Source organism: Lipophrys pholis, assembly GCF_963383615.2.
Source record: "Lipophrys pholis genome assembly, chromosome: 14".
In the NCBI taxonomy this organism is placed as follows: domain Eukaryota; kingdom Metazoa; phylum Chordata; class Actinopteri; order Blenniiformes; family Blenniidae; genus Lipophrys; species Lipophrys pholis.
Genome location: NC_137633.1, coordinates 19,458,187 through 19,474,168, shown reverse-complemented (window position 1 = coordinate 19,474,168; position 15,982 = coordinate 19,458,187). Strand labels below are relative to the sequence as shown.

General features: G+C 40.6%; 1 protein-coding gene across 1 annotated transcript; it reads left to right on the top strand.

The window, feature by feature from the left end:
- Positions 1 to 1,060: 1,060 nt before the first annotated feature.
- On the top strand, positions 1,061 to 15,744 carry LOC308119453 (hepatic sodium/bile acid cotransporter-like). Its single transcript, XM_080479461.1, has 6 exons — positions 1,061 to 1,146; positions 10,451 to 10,881; positions 11,305 to 11,509; positions 13,290 to 13,468; positions 14,275 to 14,474; positions 14,554 to 15,744. Exons 2-6 carry the CDS (start codon positions 10,493 to 10,495, stop codon positions 14,607 to 14,609), a joined length of 1,029 nt encoding a protein of 342 aa, XP_080335587.1. The 5' UTR covers positions 1,061 to 1,146; positions 10,451 to 10,492; the 3' UTR covers positions 14,610 to 15,744.
- The last annotated feature ends 238 nt before the right edge of the window (positions 15,745 to 15,982 follow it).

The following is a 15,982-nucleotide window of genomic DNA, read 5'->3' as shown; positions in this document are numbered from 1 at the left end:
CTGCCCATACCATAACCCAACACCACCAGGGGCCACTCCATCCACAATGTTGACATCAGCAAACCGCTCACCCACACGACGCCACACACGTTGTCTGCCATCTGCCCTGAACAGTGAAAACCGGGATTCATCCGTGAAGAGAACACCTCTCCAATGTGCCAGACACTATTGAATGTGAGCATTTGCCCACTCAAGTCGGTTACGACGACGAACTGCAGTCAGGCCGAGACCCCGGCGAGGACGACGAGCATACGGATTAGCTTCCCTGAGATGGTTTCTGACAGTTTGTGCAGAAATTCTGTGGTTATGCAAAGCGATTGTTGCAGCAGCTGTCCGGGTGGCTGGTCTCAGATGATCTGCGATTGTCAGGTCGGTTGGATGTACTGCCAAATTCTCGGAAACGCCTTTGGAGACGGCATATGGTAGAGAAATGAGCATTCAATTCACGGGCAACAGCTCTGGTGGACATTTCTGCAGTCAGCATGCCAATTGTACGCTCTCTCAAAACTTGCGACATCTGTGGCATTGTGCTGTGTGATAAAACTGCACATTTCAGAGTGGCTTTTTATTGTAGCCACACTAAGGCACACCTGTGCAATATTCATGCTCTCCAATCAGAATCTTGATTAAGTCGGCAAAAGAGAAGTGCTCACTAACAGATTTAGACAGATTTGTGAACAATATTTGAGAGAAATAGGTCTTTTGTGGATATAGAAAATGTTTTAGATCTTAGAGTTCAGCTCATGAAAAATGGCACCAAAAACAAAAGTGTTGCGTTTATATTTTTGTTCAGTGTGTGTGTAGTTTCATTAGAGTCAAGTTGAATTAGTTTTTTTTAACTTTACAGACAGTAATTATTTTGTACACACACACGAACAAATTGTGAGTTGATGGCACACACACACACACACACACACACACACACACACACACACACACACACACACACACACACACACACACACACACACACACACAGAAAAACCTTTATTCTTTTATTCTTGAAGAGGAAACAGGAAGTTGTGGTTTTGATTTTAGAACGTTGTTGCAACTTGATGCTGAACTCCTGCAGCCTCTCACTGGTTTGTGAAGTCAGATGGAGGCAGGAGCCAGAGGAGACACAGTCTGATGCTGCAGCTTCTGAAGGTAAGACTCAGCCTGAGTCCACACTGCCACTGCGTTCTACTACATGTCTGCAGGCATGACTACAGATTCCTCTGAAACATTAATATTACTGAGAATTTATTTGGTGTTGAGTCCACACACTGATGGATCCTAAATAGTTTCTGAGCAAAAGAGATCAATTTGAAGGCTGAGTGAGGCAAAGTTAAGCAAATGTATTTATATAGGTCCCATCAGACACAGGGCATTTCACAGTGATTTACAAAGACATAACGGAAATACATAAGAAAACTATAACAAACTGTTAAAGGTAGAGTTACCTTTAGTCTTTTTAAAAACTCTAAACTTTTAGTTTTCTCTCCCTCAATGGTGAGCATGTTTTCCTTTTCAAATGATAATACATAATGTAAGCAACTTTGTTAAAGGTAATAATCAACAATTCGCTATGTTAATATGTTTTGGACATACACCGGATCTGAATTGAAATGCTTAAAATAGTTTAAAAGAGAATTGTGACATGTTACATTAATAGAAACTTTACTGCACTTTAGTTATTGAGCTATAAATAATAAATCGTTACCTGACACAAAAGGTATAATCTTATTTGTAGCTGTTCTACCAAAACAAAACAAAAAAAGTTACAGTTTGATTTAATTATCTGAATGCTGTGATGTATATCCAAGTTGTCCAGTGTTTTTCTCCAAGAAGGCATGCCATGAATACCAAGTGTCATGTCTCTTTAGTGGCCTGGACTTTGTTTTGCTGCCTGACCTTTTACATGGTAACCCCCTCTGCAGCTGGAGTGCACACACATAGTGGGGTGTGTGGGAGCCAAGTTAAGTTTATCCAAGTTGAAGTTACTATAAGTGTAGTGTGTATTCTGTTTAAAAGTTCATGTTTATTAAATAAATAAATTCATAGAAAATTGTGTAATCATAGAAAGTTGTTAAAAGTCAGCTAAGATTCATTTTAAGGTTGTTTGTGTTTATTTGGAAAGTTTTTAGATGTAAAATGCAGTATGTTGGTATTTGATAGCTGTGAATGTGGAAAGGTTTCTGTCACTTTAAGAAAGAGAAAGAACTGCATGCTGGGATATAGCTTGGAAGTGAATTCAGTCAGGTGTGGAATAATCAAGGACTGAGCCACATGGTTTTCTTACAGGAGCATAGTTTATTGATTAGGGGAACTTAAGTTTGGAAACATCCTGTAAAATTGATTGACAAGCCGTGGATTAAAACATTTGTTTTCTCATTTTTTACATCGGAGTCCTGTGGAAGTTTTTCCTTTTCAACTAAACATGCATGAGTAAACCAAGGGCAATACATTCCACAACTCACCACAGGGTGAGTTCAGGAAGAAGATTCCTCTTTGCAACAAAGACCAGATTGTTGCATGTCTCAATGGCAAGAACCTTTATTTGTAAAGCACATCTCTGCCATGAGGCATTTCAGAGTATAATCACATAAATCAGAACTTTAAAAACATTTTCTTATATACATTTACCACACATTAATATAAACAGTAGTTATGTCTGGGAAAAGAAGAATCGAAGCTTCCTCGATCCTTCCAGATTCCTTTATAGTCACATCACAATCACAAACTAAATGTATTTTATTGGGATTTTCTGTGATAGACCAATGCAACATGCTACATAATTGAGAAGTTGATGCTTTTCAAAAAAGTGAACCTCCTCCTCAGTCTCAACTCCTTTTTTTCAGACTCTAACAGGTTTTCCTTTAAGATTGCTTTGGACACTGAACAAAAATAGAAACGCAACCCATTCAAAATGCCATCAATAAAATGCACCTGTGTTCGTTGTCCATGACATACGGCAGCTTGCCAATTGCACGCTCCCTCAAAACTTGCAGCCCATGGTGACGGTGGGGTTATGGTATGGGCAGGCGTATGTTATGGACAACGACCACAGGTGCATTTTGTTTGATGCCATTTTGAATGCACAGAGATACTGTGACGAGATCCTGAGGCCCATTGTTGTGCCATTCATCCCCGGGCATCACCTCATGTTGCAGCATGATAATGCACACACACACAGTACTTGGAAGCTGAAAACATCCCAGTTCTTACATGGCCAGCATACTCACCGGACATGTCACCCATTGAGCATGTTTGGGATGCTCTGGGTCGGCATATACGACAGCGTGTTCCACTTCCTGCCAATATCCAGCAACTTGGCACAGCCATTGAAGAGGAGTGGCCCAACATTCCACAGGCCACAATGAACAACCTAGTCAACTCCATACGAAGGAGATGTGTTGCACAATGGAGTTGCACAATGGAGTGGCTCCAGTGCTGCAGGTTGCGGACCCCTGCTTCAGGTGGACGACCATCTCGTGTTAGGCTTGCAGTTGAAGCGATCTTGTTTCACATTTTATCCCTGCAACAAACTTCTCCACAACTTTGACCCGTCTGGTGTGTTCCTTCGTCTTCATGATGCCGTATGTTCACAGATGTTCTCTATTGAACGTCTGGGGCCTTCTTAGAGCAGCTGGATTTAAACTGGGATTAGACTGAACACAGGTGGACTATTTACTAATGAGGTGACGTTAGAAAACACTTGGGTGCGTTGGATTTTATTTAGGGGGATCAGACCAAGGCCATGTTTACACGTACCCGGTCACATCTAAAGGGGGGTAGGTGGATATTTACGCCACAACTCGTGACGTCATGTTGTTTTCCAGGATTCTGGTTTGGTATGCTCATAGTAGCTCTGAACCAGGTGTATATTGTTGTTGTTTTCTCATTCTGTTGTGAACCAATTATTGGTACAAAGGGGCAGATTATATAAGATTATTCTTCCTTCTGCTCCTTTTCATTCAGAAGTTTGTAACCTTTTGTGTTAATATTAAATAGATTTTTATTTTCTTCTTTTTAATGAGTGGAATAAATAAAAATACCAAAAATACAATATGCAGTTCCTTGTCAATGCAGATCTATTTGTCAATGTAGAGATGAAATATCCATTTTTGTAAAAACTCGGGTACATGTGCAAGTCTGCTTCTCTACCCTCTAGGCTACCGGCGCCCTCGACAAAGTGATGTACCGTTCGTTGTTGTCAACTACACAAGAACAACATACATTGCCTCCTCTTTCGAGGAACAATGATGTTACAGTTTTCATCATGTGTCGTGATGTAAACCCTCGAAACACACAAAGCAAACAGCCAATAAATTCCTCCTTTGTCACGAGTGTTGCCACGAGTGAATCTGCTAGATCTAAAGGTCACAAATGCTCCCCTTGTGTCTTTCCCTTAAAAAAATCTTCGTTTTGTGGCAGCATGTGACTTTCAATCCCAGCCCCGGGAGGTCCCTTCAAATAGTAATATCCCAATTCGGGGTACAGGAAAACCCAAGAGAACAGAAAACCAAAATCCATTTCTGAAATCCCGAGCAGCAACTGCAGGTTTGGAAGGCTCTTGCCTTTGTATGATGGAGTGTGTGTGTGTCAAGAAGTCTTTGGTTTCAGAGAAGGGGTCTCCTTGCCTTTCTTTTTTTTTTTTCAATATTTTATTTTCATTTTACATTTTTTTTTTTCAAGACAATACAGTACAAAACAACACAACAAAACAACATGGCTCAGATGCATAAATTGTTACCAGATGAGTATACACAAGAATATAACAGAAGGGATGCAGAGAAAAAGAAAAGGAGTTCAGTCAGCAGCTACTGTATCTTGATCTTTTCAAAATGAGAAAGAAATGGACTCCAAAAGTGGGCAAAAATGTCCATGGAGCCATGACGAAGTCTTTCCATTTGTATTAGATACAACATGTCAGTGACCCACAGCTGGAACGAAGGAGCAATGGGGGACTTCCATTCTTTCAGTATTATTTCTTTTGCAACAATTAGACCCAGTTCCAGTGGTTGTTGCATTACAGCAGGGATAGTCCTAATAGTTTGAGTGCAGCCAAAGAGAACAAGTCCAGCTTCAGGTTGAATGGGCGTCTTATATGCTTTGGAATAGAAGTCAAATATTTTTGACCAGAAGCCTGTTAGTGAAGGGCAGGACCAAAAAGCATGAGACAAAGTACTTTCTGACACGTTGCACCTGTCACACATTGGGGAAACCGAGGGATAGATTTTGTGTAGTCTGGCTTTAGAATCATCCAAGCGGTGGACAATTTTAAATTGGATCAATTGATGTCTGCTGTTCACAGAACAAGAATGAATTTTAGATAAGCATTTGGTCCACATGGATTCAGATAATTCAATACCCAATTCTTCTCTCCAAGTATCCCTCGCTTTCACAGTACTAGCGGTAATATAATCATTCAATAGGCATACCACTTTTGAAACAAGATGCTTGGAATCGGGAGGGCTTTTGAGAATTTGATAAATTTCATGTTCAACTGGAAGATTTGGAAAATGTCCAATTTTCGATTGAATATAATGCCTGACCTGTAAATATCGAAAGAAGTGTGACTGGGGCAAATTGTATTTTTCCCTTAATTGATTGAATGATGCAAATTTACCATCAACATATAAGTCATTGATTGACATCAAGCCCTTCCTTCTCCAGTCATTGTAAGACTTGTCATGCCAGGGAGGTGCAAAACAATGATTGAGGCATATAGGCGTTTGTACTGATGTGTTTGGTAAAGACAAAAAGTTTCTTATTTGGTTTAAAATCCTAACAGACTGCTTTAACGTATAGCACAGGTTCTTAAAGGACTCTGGTTTCTCAAATTTGGAAAATAGCATTGCTGGTAAAGAGGAGTTGTTGGTAGAGTTGGCCTCCATTTTAAGCCACAGTGGGGTAGAGGGTGTCTGATTGTCCAGAGTACCTTGTTGCCAAAACATTAACGCCCTAACATTGGCAGCCCAATAAAAATGTTTAAAAACTGGCAGGCCCAATCCTCCCTCTGTTTTAGACTTCTGTAAGTGTATCTTTGAGATTCTGGCATGCTTGCCATTCCAAATATAGGAAAGGATAATGGAATCCAAGTCTTTAAAAAAAGCGGATGTAAGATAAATTGGGAGATTTTGACATAAATACAGAAATCTAGGGAGACAAACCATTTTAATCGAGTTTATGCGCCCAATCATTGATAGAGGCAAAAGCTTCCAACCTTCAATATTCTGCTTTAATCCTGATATAAATCCTGCAAAATTCAATTTGAAAATACATTTTGGATCTTTGGGTATAGTCAAACCAAGATAAGTGAAATGGTCATTAACTACCCTAAATGGAACTCTTTCCAAAAAGCCTGGTGAGTAAATTTTGGTGAGAGGCATAAACTCACTCTTTGACCAGTTTATGGTGTATCCTGACATTTTTCCAAACGATGTAATCAGGCTGAGAAGATGAGGAACCGACTCCTCAGCATCCTGCAGCTACAATATTACATCGTCAGCATATAAACTGATGATCGTCTCCACACCACCAACCTGAAGCCCACGTAAGTGTGGATGCGCTCTAATTGCTGCAGCAAGAGGCTCCAGTACTATAGCAAAAAGTGCCGGTGATAAGGGACAACCCTGCTGAACTGAGCGTTGCAGGAGAAATGAAGTTGACCGATCGCCATTCGTCAAAACAGAACACAGCGGACTTGCGTATATTAATTTTACCCAAGATATAAAATCTTCACCAAATCCAAACCTACGCAATGACTCAAATATGTAAGGCCACTCAACCTGATCGAAAGCTTTATGTGCATCAAGAGACAAAATAGAAGCTGCTTTGGTGTGACTATAATCAGTGTAGATAGTATTGAGCAGTCGTCTAACATTGGAAAAAGACAGTCGACCAGGGATGAATCCCGTCTGGTCAGGGTGAATAATAGATGTTAGATGCCTATTCAATCTTGTAGCCAGGATTTTAGTTATTATCTTCCGATCAACATTTTGAAGTGCGATTGGCCTAAAACTAGCGGGATCTGTTTCCTCTTTGCCCTTTTTTAAAATAAGAGAAATGTTGGCTTCATAGAGAGTTTTTGGTAACTTCTCACCACTTTTGGAGTCACGAATCATTCTGAGTAAAAGGGGCGCAAGGATATCACAGAACTTCTTGTAAAATTCTGAGCTAAAGCCATCAGGCCCGGCTGCCTTATTCGGTGAAAATGACTTTATAGCAGTGATGATTTCCTGTAGGGTGATGTCGGAGTCAAGGTGTTTCCTGGCAGTATCACTCAATTTGGGTAATAAAAGAGTATCGAAGAAATGATTAAAATCGGACTGTGAAGCTGTGTGTTTAGACGAGTAAAGTTCACGGTAGAACTCACAGAACCGATTGTTTATATCAGCAGGATTGGTTATGAGCGCACCAGTCTTAGATTTAGTACTATAAATTGCTCTCGAACTCTGGGCACCCTTAAGCTGTCGTGCTAGCAGTTTGCCTGGTTTATCCCCAAGTTCAAAATTTTTTTGCCTTAATTTCAAAAGTAAGTTATTAATTTGATCACTCATGATACCGTTATATTCATATTTAAGCTTCATTATCTCTTTATATTGATCAGGTGATTTTGAAATTTGATATGTTCTTTCTAACGTAGGAAGTAAGTGGTTAATTTCAAGCAGTCGCTTTTCTCTTTTTCTCTTAAGGGCTGATGTATAAGAGATTATGTTACCTCGCAAAACTACTTTTAATGCTTCCCATAAGGTGGAATCAGACACTTCACCATTGTATTTAAATCTATGAAGTCTTTCAATTTAGAGGAAATGTTATTAATGAAATTGTCATCGCCAAGAAGATTTGGATTAAAACGCCAAGAATATGCCTGTTTTGCAAGAGAAATATTTACTGATATTGTTAAGGGGCTATGATCTGAAATCAGTATATTATGATATTTGGAATTAGTGATCCGTGAAATTAGGTTTGAGCTGACCAAGAAATAATCAATCCTACTGTAAGACTTGTGCACGTGAGAATAAAAGGAGTAGTCTCTGCTTGTCGGGTGCTGGATCCTCCAAATATCAACCAGGCCTCTAGTTTTTAGAAGATTGTTTAGAAGCCGTACGGATGCAATATCTGGTGGTGGCCGTGTAGATAATCTATCTAGGAAAGGATCTAGGTAACAGTTGAAATCCCCAGCAATCACTATATTTGAGTTATTGTCATCTGGAAGCAAGTCAAATACTTTAGAAAAAAAATTAGGCTCATCCGTATTCGGGCCATATACGTTAAGAAAGGTTAACGGGAATGAGTTTATGCTACCAGAGACCATAACAAATCTCCCAAGAGGGTCATTGATTACAGAGGATAGCTGAAATGGGACAGTCTTTCTGAATAGTATTGCTACACCACGGGCGTGGGAGGTGAATGGCGATTGATAAATTTGAGATATCCAATTACACTTTAATCTGTGATGCATTGTAGCTTTAATGTGGGTCTCTTGTAGGAAAATTATATCTGCAGATAGGGATTTGAGATGTTTAAAGACTTTCCCTCTTTTGACTGCACTACCGAGCCCTTTCACATTCCATGAAACTAACTGTAAATCTCTGCCTCCGACTTGTAAACTCCCCTGTGTGTTAATCATTTAAGAACAAAAACAAAAAAAGGGGAGAGAAATACAACAGTGTACATATACACACTCCATCTGGTTTGCAAACATTTTTAAAATACAATGAAATAGAACCTTGCATCTGAGCCAAAGAACAGGAACAAATACAAACATCACAAACTCTCCCCACCCCCCCTTTGCGTCCACTGAACCTGACGCAAAACTTCCCCGTTTTACCTGAGCTGGAGCTACCGGACAGATGGTAGACTCAACGTGAGTCACGGCGCCCCCACCACAAAACTCAACATAATGACTTCAAAATATATTTAAAACACCACTGGAAAAAATGAGTGCGAGAGAAAAATAAAATACTAAATAAATACAAACAAAAATTAACAAAATAAATAAGCAATAAACAAATGCACCTTCATTAAGTATAATTCAATGGTAGTTGGACAGAGTCAGTACTTTGTAGAATAATAATGAACAGATCCAGAAACAGTCCAAATTGTGGTGCATTTGGCTTAAGTAGATGAAAAAAAATTAAAATAAAATAAAAATACAAAAAATAATAAAAAATAATAATAAAAATAAAAAATTTAAATAAATAAAGATAAAATTAAATAAAATTAAAAATAATCACTCTCACCTCGAATGTGCGATAGGATTTATTGTATTGCTCAACTTTAGACCGTCCTACTCATTCACCAGAGCGTCACGTTTCCTCTGCAACAGAGCTGCCTTTGCTGTCGCTGGATCTTTGAATGTCTCCGGTGCTTCTTCGTCACGACAGTGTACACACAGTCGGGCCGGGTAGCGCAGATAGTGCTTGATTCCTTCATCTCTCAGGGTTTGCATCACGTCACGGAAGGCACGGCGCTCAGTCATCACTTCGTTGGTGTAATCCGGGAAAATCAGGAACCTTGTTTCCTTTGTACTCCATTGGTTGTGACCGGCTGAGGCGTATAATCAGCTCCCTCACCTGAAAATGGTGAATGCGAGCCATGATGGTGCGCGGTCTGCTTCCAGCTGCCGGCTTGGGCTGCAGAGAGCGGTGTGCTCGATCGACTTTCACTGGATTCGGAAAGTGTTGTTTGCCCAGCAGCTCTGGAATAAGTCTGGAAACAAAATCAGTAGGTCTTCCTCCCTCCGCATCCTCCTTTATACCAACAATCTTAATGTTTTGTCGGCGTGAGCGACCCTCCAAATCCAGCACTTTGTTTTGAAGCTGACTGGCGTGCTTGGATAAATCCTCGTATTTGGCTCCAAGGGCATCGATGCGCTCCTCCAGAGCGCTGATCGTTTGCTCTTGACTGACCATGCGGTTCTGTAAATCAGTTTGTACGGAGAGTACTGACTGAAACTTAGTATCAAAAGCATCAAAACGCTCGTCAAGCTTTCCCAAAATCGACTCGGATATCTCCTTGCACATTTCCTTACATATTTCGTAAGTCTGGGTTCTGTCATCCGGAGGGTTAGCTGGTGCTTTAGCAGAGGGCTCAGTGGGACGGACATTGTTAGCAGGCCCGTTAGCATTAGCCCCGCCGATGTATCCGTCAATGGTCTTATTCTTATTTGAGGCGCTTGTCTTCGGAGGCATGGTTCAGGAATGTAGTACTGGATGTAAAAGGCAGATGTGTGAGCAAAAAATAACTCCTGGGGAGATTTACCGTGGTGTAAAGCAGTTTTGTTGAAGCTGTGGTGGAGAGTTCCTTGCCTTTCTTAAAGGCAAGGAGGGGGCACGGAAAAAGTCTGGGGACCAATGATAAACACAAACAGTAACCAGTAGGCGCTAAAATCTGTTTGAAAATGTATATTACATTAATATTATTGGATGATTCCTTGAAGATTTGTGTATTTGTGTGACAGGTGAAAGCCTCTGGACTCATATAGCGCTGGAATAGAGCCACCATGAATGTGACTGACGTCTACGAGGGACTAACTCGTTCCTTCCATGAAGGAAATGCCTCTGATGTCGGAATCCTGGGTATCGACCCAATAGACAGATCCATAGACATGGCCCTCAACTGCTTGGTCGTCGTCGTTCTCATCAACACGATGATATCCCTCGGCTGTTCGATGGAGATCTCCAAAATGAAAGCCCACATCCTCCAGCCAAAAGGAATCTGCATCGCACTGCTGTCTCAGTTCTGCATCATGCCCTTCACGGCGTTCTCCCTGTCCAAAGTCCTCCAGCTGAGCCCCATAAAGGCGGTGACTGTGCTCATCGCCGGCTGTTGTCCTGGAGGAACCTTATCCAACATTTTCTCCTTGGCCCTGAAAGGGGATTTGAACCTCAGGTAAACCTTGATACGGATTCCTGACTTTAGAAAAGAAATTATTTCACGACACTGAGACCCAAAACTGAACAGCAGATGGCAGCCGTGCACAAACTGTTTTGATCCAGCAGTGGAAGAGCGTGACCTCATGAGATAGCATGAAGCACGGCGGCCATGAGTTTGAGTTTGAGTTTGAGTTTGTGTGTGTGTGTGTGTGTGTGTGTGTGTGTGTCCTGAAATGAACTGGTGACCTGTCCAGAGTCTTTCCTGCCTTCACAAATAGTAACCTGGGATTAGTTCCACTGAATTGATAATTTATAGGTTTTTATGCTTTAATTTCACTCATCTGTATGTTTCCATGTATGTGACACCCTGCTTTACCTTTTCATACAGTTAGTAATGTTTTGTATGGGAATAATGACATGTTTTTTTCCCCCTTGGCAGCATTGTGATGACCACCTGCTCCAGCATAGTGGGCCTGGGTCTGATGCCTTTGCTGCTCTTCATCTACAGCCATGGTTTCCCCGGTCTGGAAAAGGCCGTGCCTTACGCAGGCATTGTTTATTCTCTTATCATGACCTTGTTGCCTTGTCTCGTCGGCATTGCCATCAATCACTATAGGCCAAAGTACTCGCCTTATGTCAAGAAGGTAAGACTTTTCAAAGGGTAGACAAAACAAAACTGACCATTTAAGTAGATATATGGTTTGATTTATAACGGAAAATATAGAGATTTTCACAAAACTGGAAATTCAGGAAACGTCCAGGAACATAAAGCAGCTGAAAAGTTGTGTTTGACAACGTTATTCATATTTTTCATTACACTCTTAAACTAATCACCCAAGTTAAACTGAAAGAAACTCAGCCAAACATCCAATATCTGATATTTAAAAGCAACTTCATTGTTAGATTTAGGCAAAATAAAACCACTTAAGCTGCACTTTTATCATTGGCAACTGTACTGTGGAGGTACAGCTGGCCTGAAAACACACAACACATAAGGAAAAGTGTTACTTATTTACACACCACAAAAATATAGTGTGGTCAGTCAAAGAGACTTTATCTTTTACCACAGGTTGGCTTTCTGATACCACAGTCATGAAGACAGAAACGGAGTCAATACTGTTTGTTTTGTACTACATTTGACATAAAGGAACACAAAATTGCAAGTTATTTAATCACTATTTCAACGTCAGATGTTTGATTATTTAACTACTAATGTACTTACCTTCAGCTGTTTGCCGATACGGAGTACCGATACAGAGTACTTATATTGTATACGCCAACGAAAGGCAAAGGCTATGGTTGCTTCTGAATAGTCCCTCCATTCTCCTTTCCTATCTACTTTTCCTTAACCCCCTGGATGACGTCACAGGGTTAAGGAAAGCTGTTAAAAGGCTTCCTAAAGGAGCTCGGGAAAGGCGATCACGTGACAGTCGGACCGCACTTTCATTAGGTGACGTAATAAGAATCCGACAGTGGTGAAGGTTACTGACGTCAGCCGTGGTGAAAAAACTGCAACTTTCCGAAAATGGACTATAAAAAGAGCATTTCTACCACTTTCCCCTGTGCTAACCGCTCATATAATCTCAAATATCACAAGGTTTGTATTGTAATCAAAGGAAAAGAGGCTCCCAGGCCACGAGGAACAAAAGTAACGGCTGGCAGGTGAATAAATAACCAATGCAAACTGAGAATATGCTGCACAAAAACTTTGCTGTGTTCGCCTTACGACATCTGCATAACATTCATAGGTGGGATATGGGTTTTAGATGATCTCAAGTTTTTCAAGGCATATTACTGCATTGGTAACGTAACATGATTTGCTTTGAGTCATCGTGAGTTTCCCTGAACGCTCGGATAAGCCAGTCCCTTTAAATGTCGCGGCAAGGAATTGTGGGGCAGCATGATCTCGTCTCCTTTGGTAAAGGATGCATCAGTGTTTCCTATGCTAAAGGAGTTATAAAGGAAGCATTGAGCTTCCTCTCCTTAGCTTATTGAGAATTTTCAATGTTCCGTATCATGGCCGCCACTTAAACACTTCTGAGGTTAAGGAAAAGTGGATAGGAAAGGAGATACGAGGGACTACTTGGATGCACCCTGTGTAATACGTGGAACCACCTCCGCACAACCTGTGTCGATGCTACATGCACCTCATGACAAGACGAGACAAGACAGGACAAGACGAGATCCTGTATTTGTCCCACAATGTTGAAATTTGCACGTTTGCAGCAGCAATTTAACAATAAAACAGTAGCAAAAGAATAAGAACAATGACAACAAGCTTTATAAACAATAACAATAGTATTAAAAACAAGATAATGCCCATGAGAGTATTTTATGATGATGTTGGTTTGTTGCAGTTCTTTTATCAAAGTAAAAAGTAAAAGGGACTGTTCTACCACTGTTGTGTTTCCTTGCTCTCCACAGGTTGGTGTTTGCATTTTGATGATCTCAGGCGTCTTCATCTTCGCCCTGTCTTACATCTCAGTGGGACACCTGCTGTGGATGATCTTTACTCCAGATATTCTCACCACTGCAGCTCTGTTGCCGGCCATCGGCTATGCACTGGGATATTTCTTGGCTTATATATGCAGATTCAGTCCAAAGTAAGTGAAGGTATATATAATCTGGTCTAAATGTCACACTGCATCCTCTACTGATGTGTGGCGTTCCTGAGGTCTGTTCAAAGTGTCTTCATGCTTCATGCAACAGGAAAAGGTGCAACAAAATACACGTTTAACCTGAAATTTTTAGCTGCTAAGGGAAAGTACAAGCTCTGCTAGAAAGGAGATTCAAAAAGGGATCAATGAATGGTAATGAGCTCTGTCTGTTCACGGCTCCTCCACGTCTGTTTTCCGGTAGCGTTTGCTAGGAGGAAAAATGGCGCCCGCTCGCAATTTTAGTGGGTAGAGCTCATCTACCTGTGGGAGGGTCAAAGGGAATATCCACTACCAGAGGGAGGGGTTATTTCCCCACATGACATCATGAAGGGAAAATCACTGAATTGCTAAATTGGCTAAAAAGTGGGAGCAAGCAAGTAAAGGAGATGACAGACATTTCTTTACTGCTGAGGCCTCATACACAGGCTACGGGGACACAAATTACTGCTAGAAAACCATTATAATATGGATTTTGCTTGATATGGGACCTTTAACAACAGAAATGTCTGCTCACAAACTGGTATAAACATAGTGGAGATTAATGGTCTTTTCTTTTTGAGCTACTTTTGGATGAAACTTTTAGATGAACGTGATAAAAACATTTAAATATTAAAGAATTATTAGGTGTCACAGTTCATGCTTTGTCTCTTGTGTTTTTTTGTGAGTCTGTGGGCCCCGTGTACATGAGAACATTTCAAGTGAAAACTTATTTCAGATGATCAGATCATGACTGCAGATCGATCTCTTTCTAGATGCTGCAGAACAATCTCCATGGAGACGGGATGCCAGAACGTCCAGCTCTGCACAACCATCCTGAAAGTGGGCTTCGCTCAGGCGGTGATTGGACCCATGTTCCTCTTCCCCCTGGTGTACATCACCACCCAGTGCTGTGAGGCGCTGCTCATCGCCCTCTGCTTCAGATGTTACGAGAGACTCAACTCACCGGTTGAAGGTACATGCTCAAAGACGCAAAGAAGTCGGCACCTTTTCAGTTTCAGACCGGACACCAACTATATTTTTACCCTCCACAGAAGACCCACACCTGAATAGTAAATTCATACAGCCCGAGGAGGTGAAAGAACCGTGACGGCTGACGAGGGACGCAAAGCAATATTCCAGGACGCTGCCACTGTCTGTCCCCGCCTCCAATCCTTTGAAAACTTTCGCAGCAGCACGTAGAGGAGGTCATGAACACAACTGTTCTCATGTTATGGACGATATGGGGCCGGGAGCTGGTTAGAGTTCTAGCTTGGAGATCAACAAGTTGTTTTCCAACCTTTATGTACTGGTTTTGAAATTCTGGTGCCCCGTCTGAGCCGTCTCCACTTTTCAACATGTTTACATGAAGGAATACTCACATTCAAATACTTACTAAACACACAATGCCGGTGCACATCAAACCTCTCACTTGATTTATATAAAACAGCAAAATATTTTATAGATTTATAGCACATAATCTGAGACATTTCAAGCCTTTTTCTGTGCGCCTGCCCCTTTAAGAGGTGAGGCGGAAACATTACTATCCTATCCTTAATGTTAACCCTTATCTTTTGCCGGATTTGAGCTAGTACACAAAAAGCACATCAAAACATGCAGAAAATTGAGGAATATTGTGCGGTGAATTTTGTGAACTGTTCGGTAAAACCATTTCCGAAAAAACTGCAAAAAAATTCTCATTCAAAGCGGATGAGATTTGGGTGAAAATTTTATCTAATCAAAAACGTTCAGTATGTTTTATTCCCTTCGATTTTAGATACAGTACCTCAAAATACTACAATATTGTACAAGATCAGATGTTTAGACAGCAGCTATCACTTTTAATTACCAGGAATTCAACCAAAGTCCACGACTTGATGCAGATTCTGGCAGCGTGGGAGTTTTTGGGGTGTCAGTCGCTGTGTGGAGGGGCCACGCATCCTGCCACACTTCCTCTGCAAAACTGTCGGTTTTTATTGTGCGAAGACACAAAATACACAATCAAACCCCAGTTTGTTGTCTTGCATCTTCTTACAGAGTTACGTTTCTTCTAAATCTTAGAATATTATTCACCAAAGATCTTGAATCAAACACAGAAACGACTTTTTCTTTCAGTCTTTTCAGTGTTTAAGTTGGAAAGGCAGAATTCTCTGCTTTTATATTCACTTATTCTTCTGATTTGTTGCAGTTATTAAATCCACATGTTGCACAACATCCCTGCTGGAAATACATTTATTCCAAAATTCTCATATGTGAAAATTTTTGCTTTGTTCACAAATCGTCAGCTTGATACTTTTTTTTTTTTTACCATTTTCAATATAATAAAGGAATAAAGGCAATAATAAAAGTTTGAGAAGCAGACTGCAAATAATCTTTAATTTCTAAGAAATGTAGTCTTATTTATGTATCATCACATTTTCATAAGATTCCTTAAACGTTATTGTAAAAATATAATAACCAGGCAATAAATTCATAACTTATTAA

Bases quoted from the DNA above. Each gene is read 5' to 3' on its own strand.
- LOC308119453 (XM_080479461.1), top strand. From the start codon at position 10,493: ATGAATGTGACTGACGTCTACGAGGGACTAACTCGTTCCTTCCATGAA. The intron at 10,882-11,304 runs GTAAACCTTGAT...CCCCCTTGGCAG, and splicing joins AAAGGGGATTTGAACCTCAG to CATTGTGATGACCACCTGCT. The intron at 14,475-14,553 runs GTACATGCTCAA...TACCCTCCACAG, and splicing joins ACTCAACTCACCGGTTGAAG to AAGACCCACACCTGAATAGT.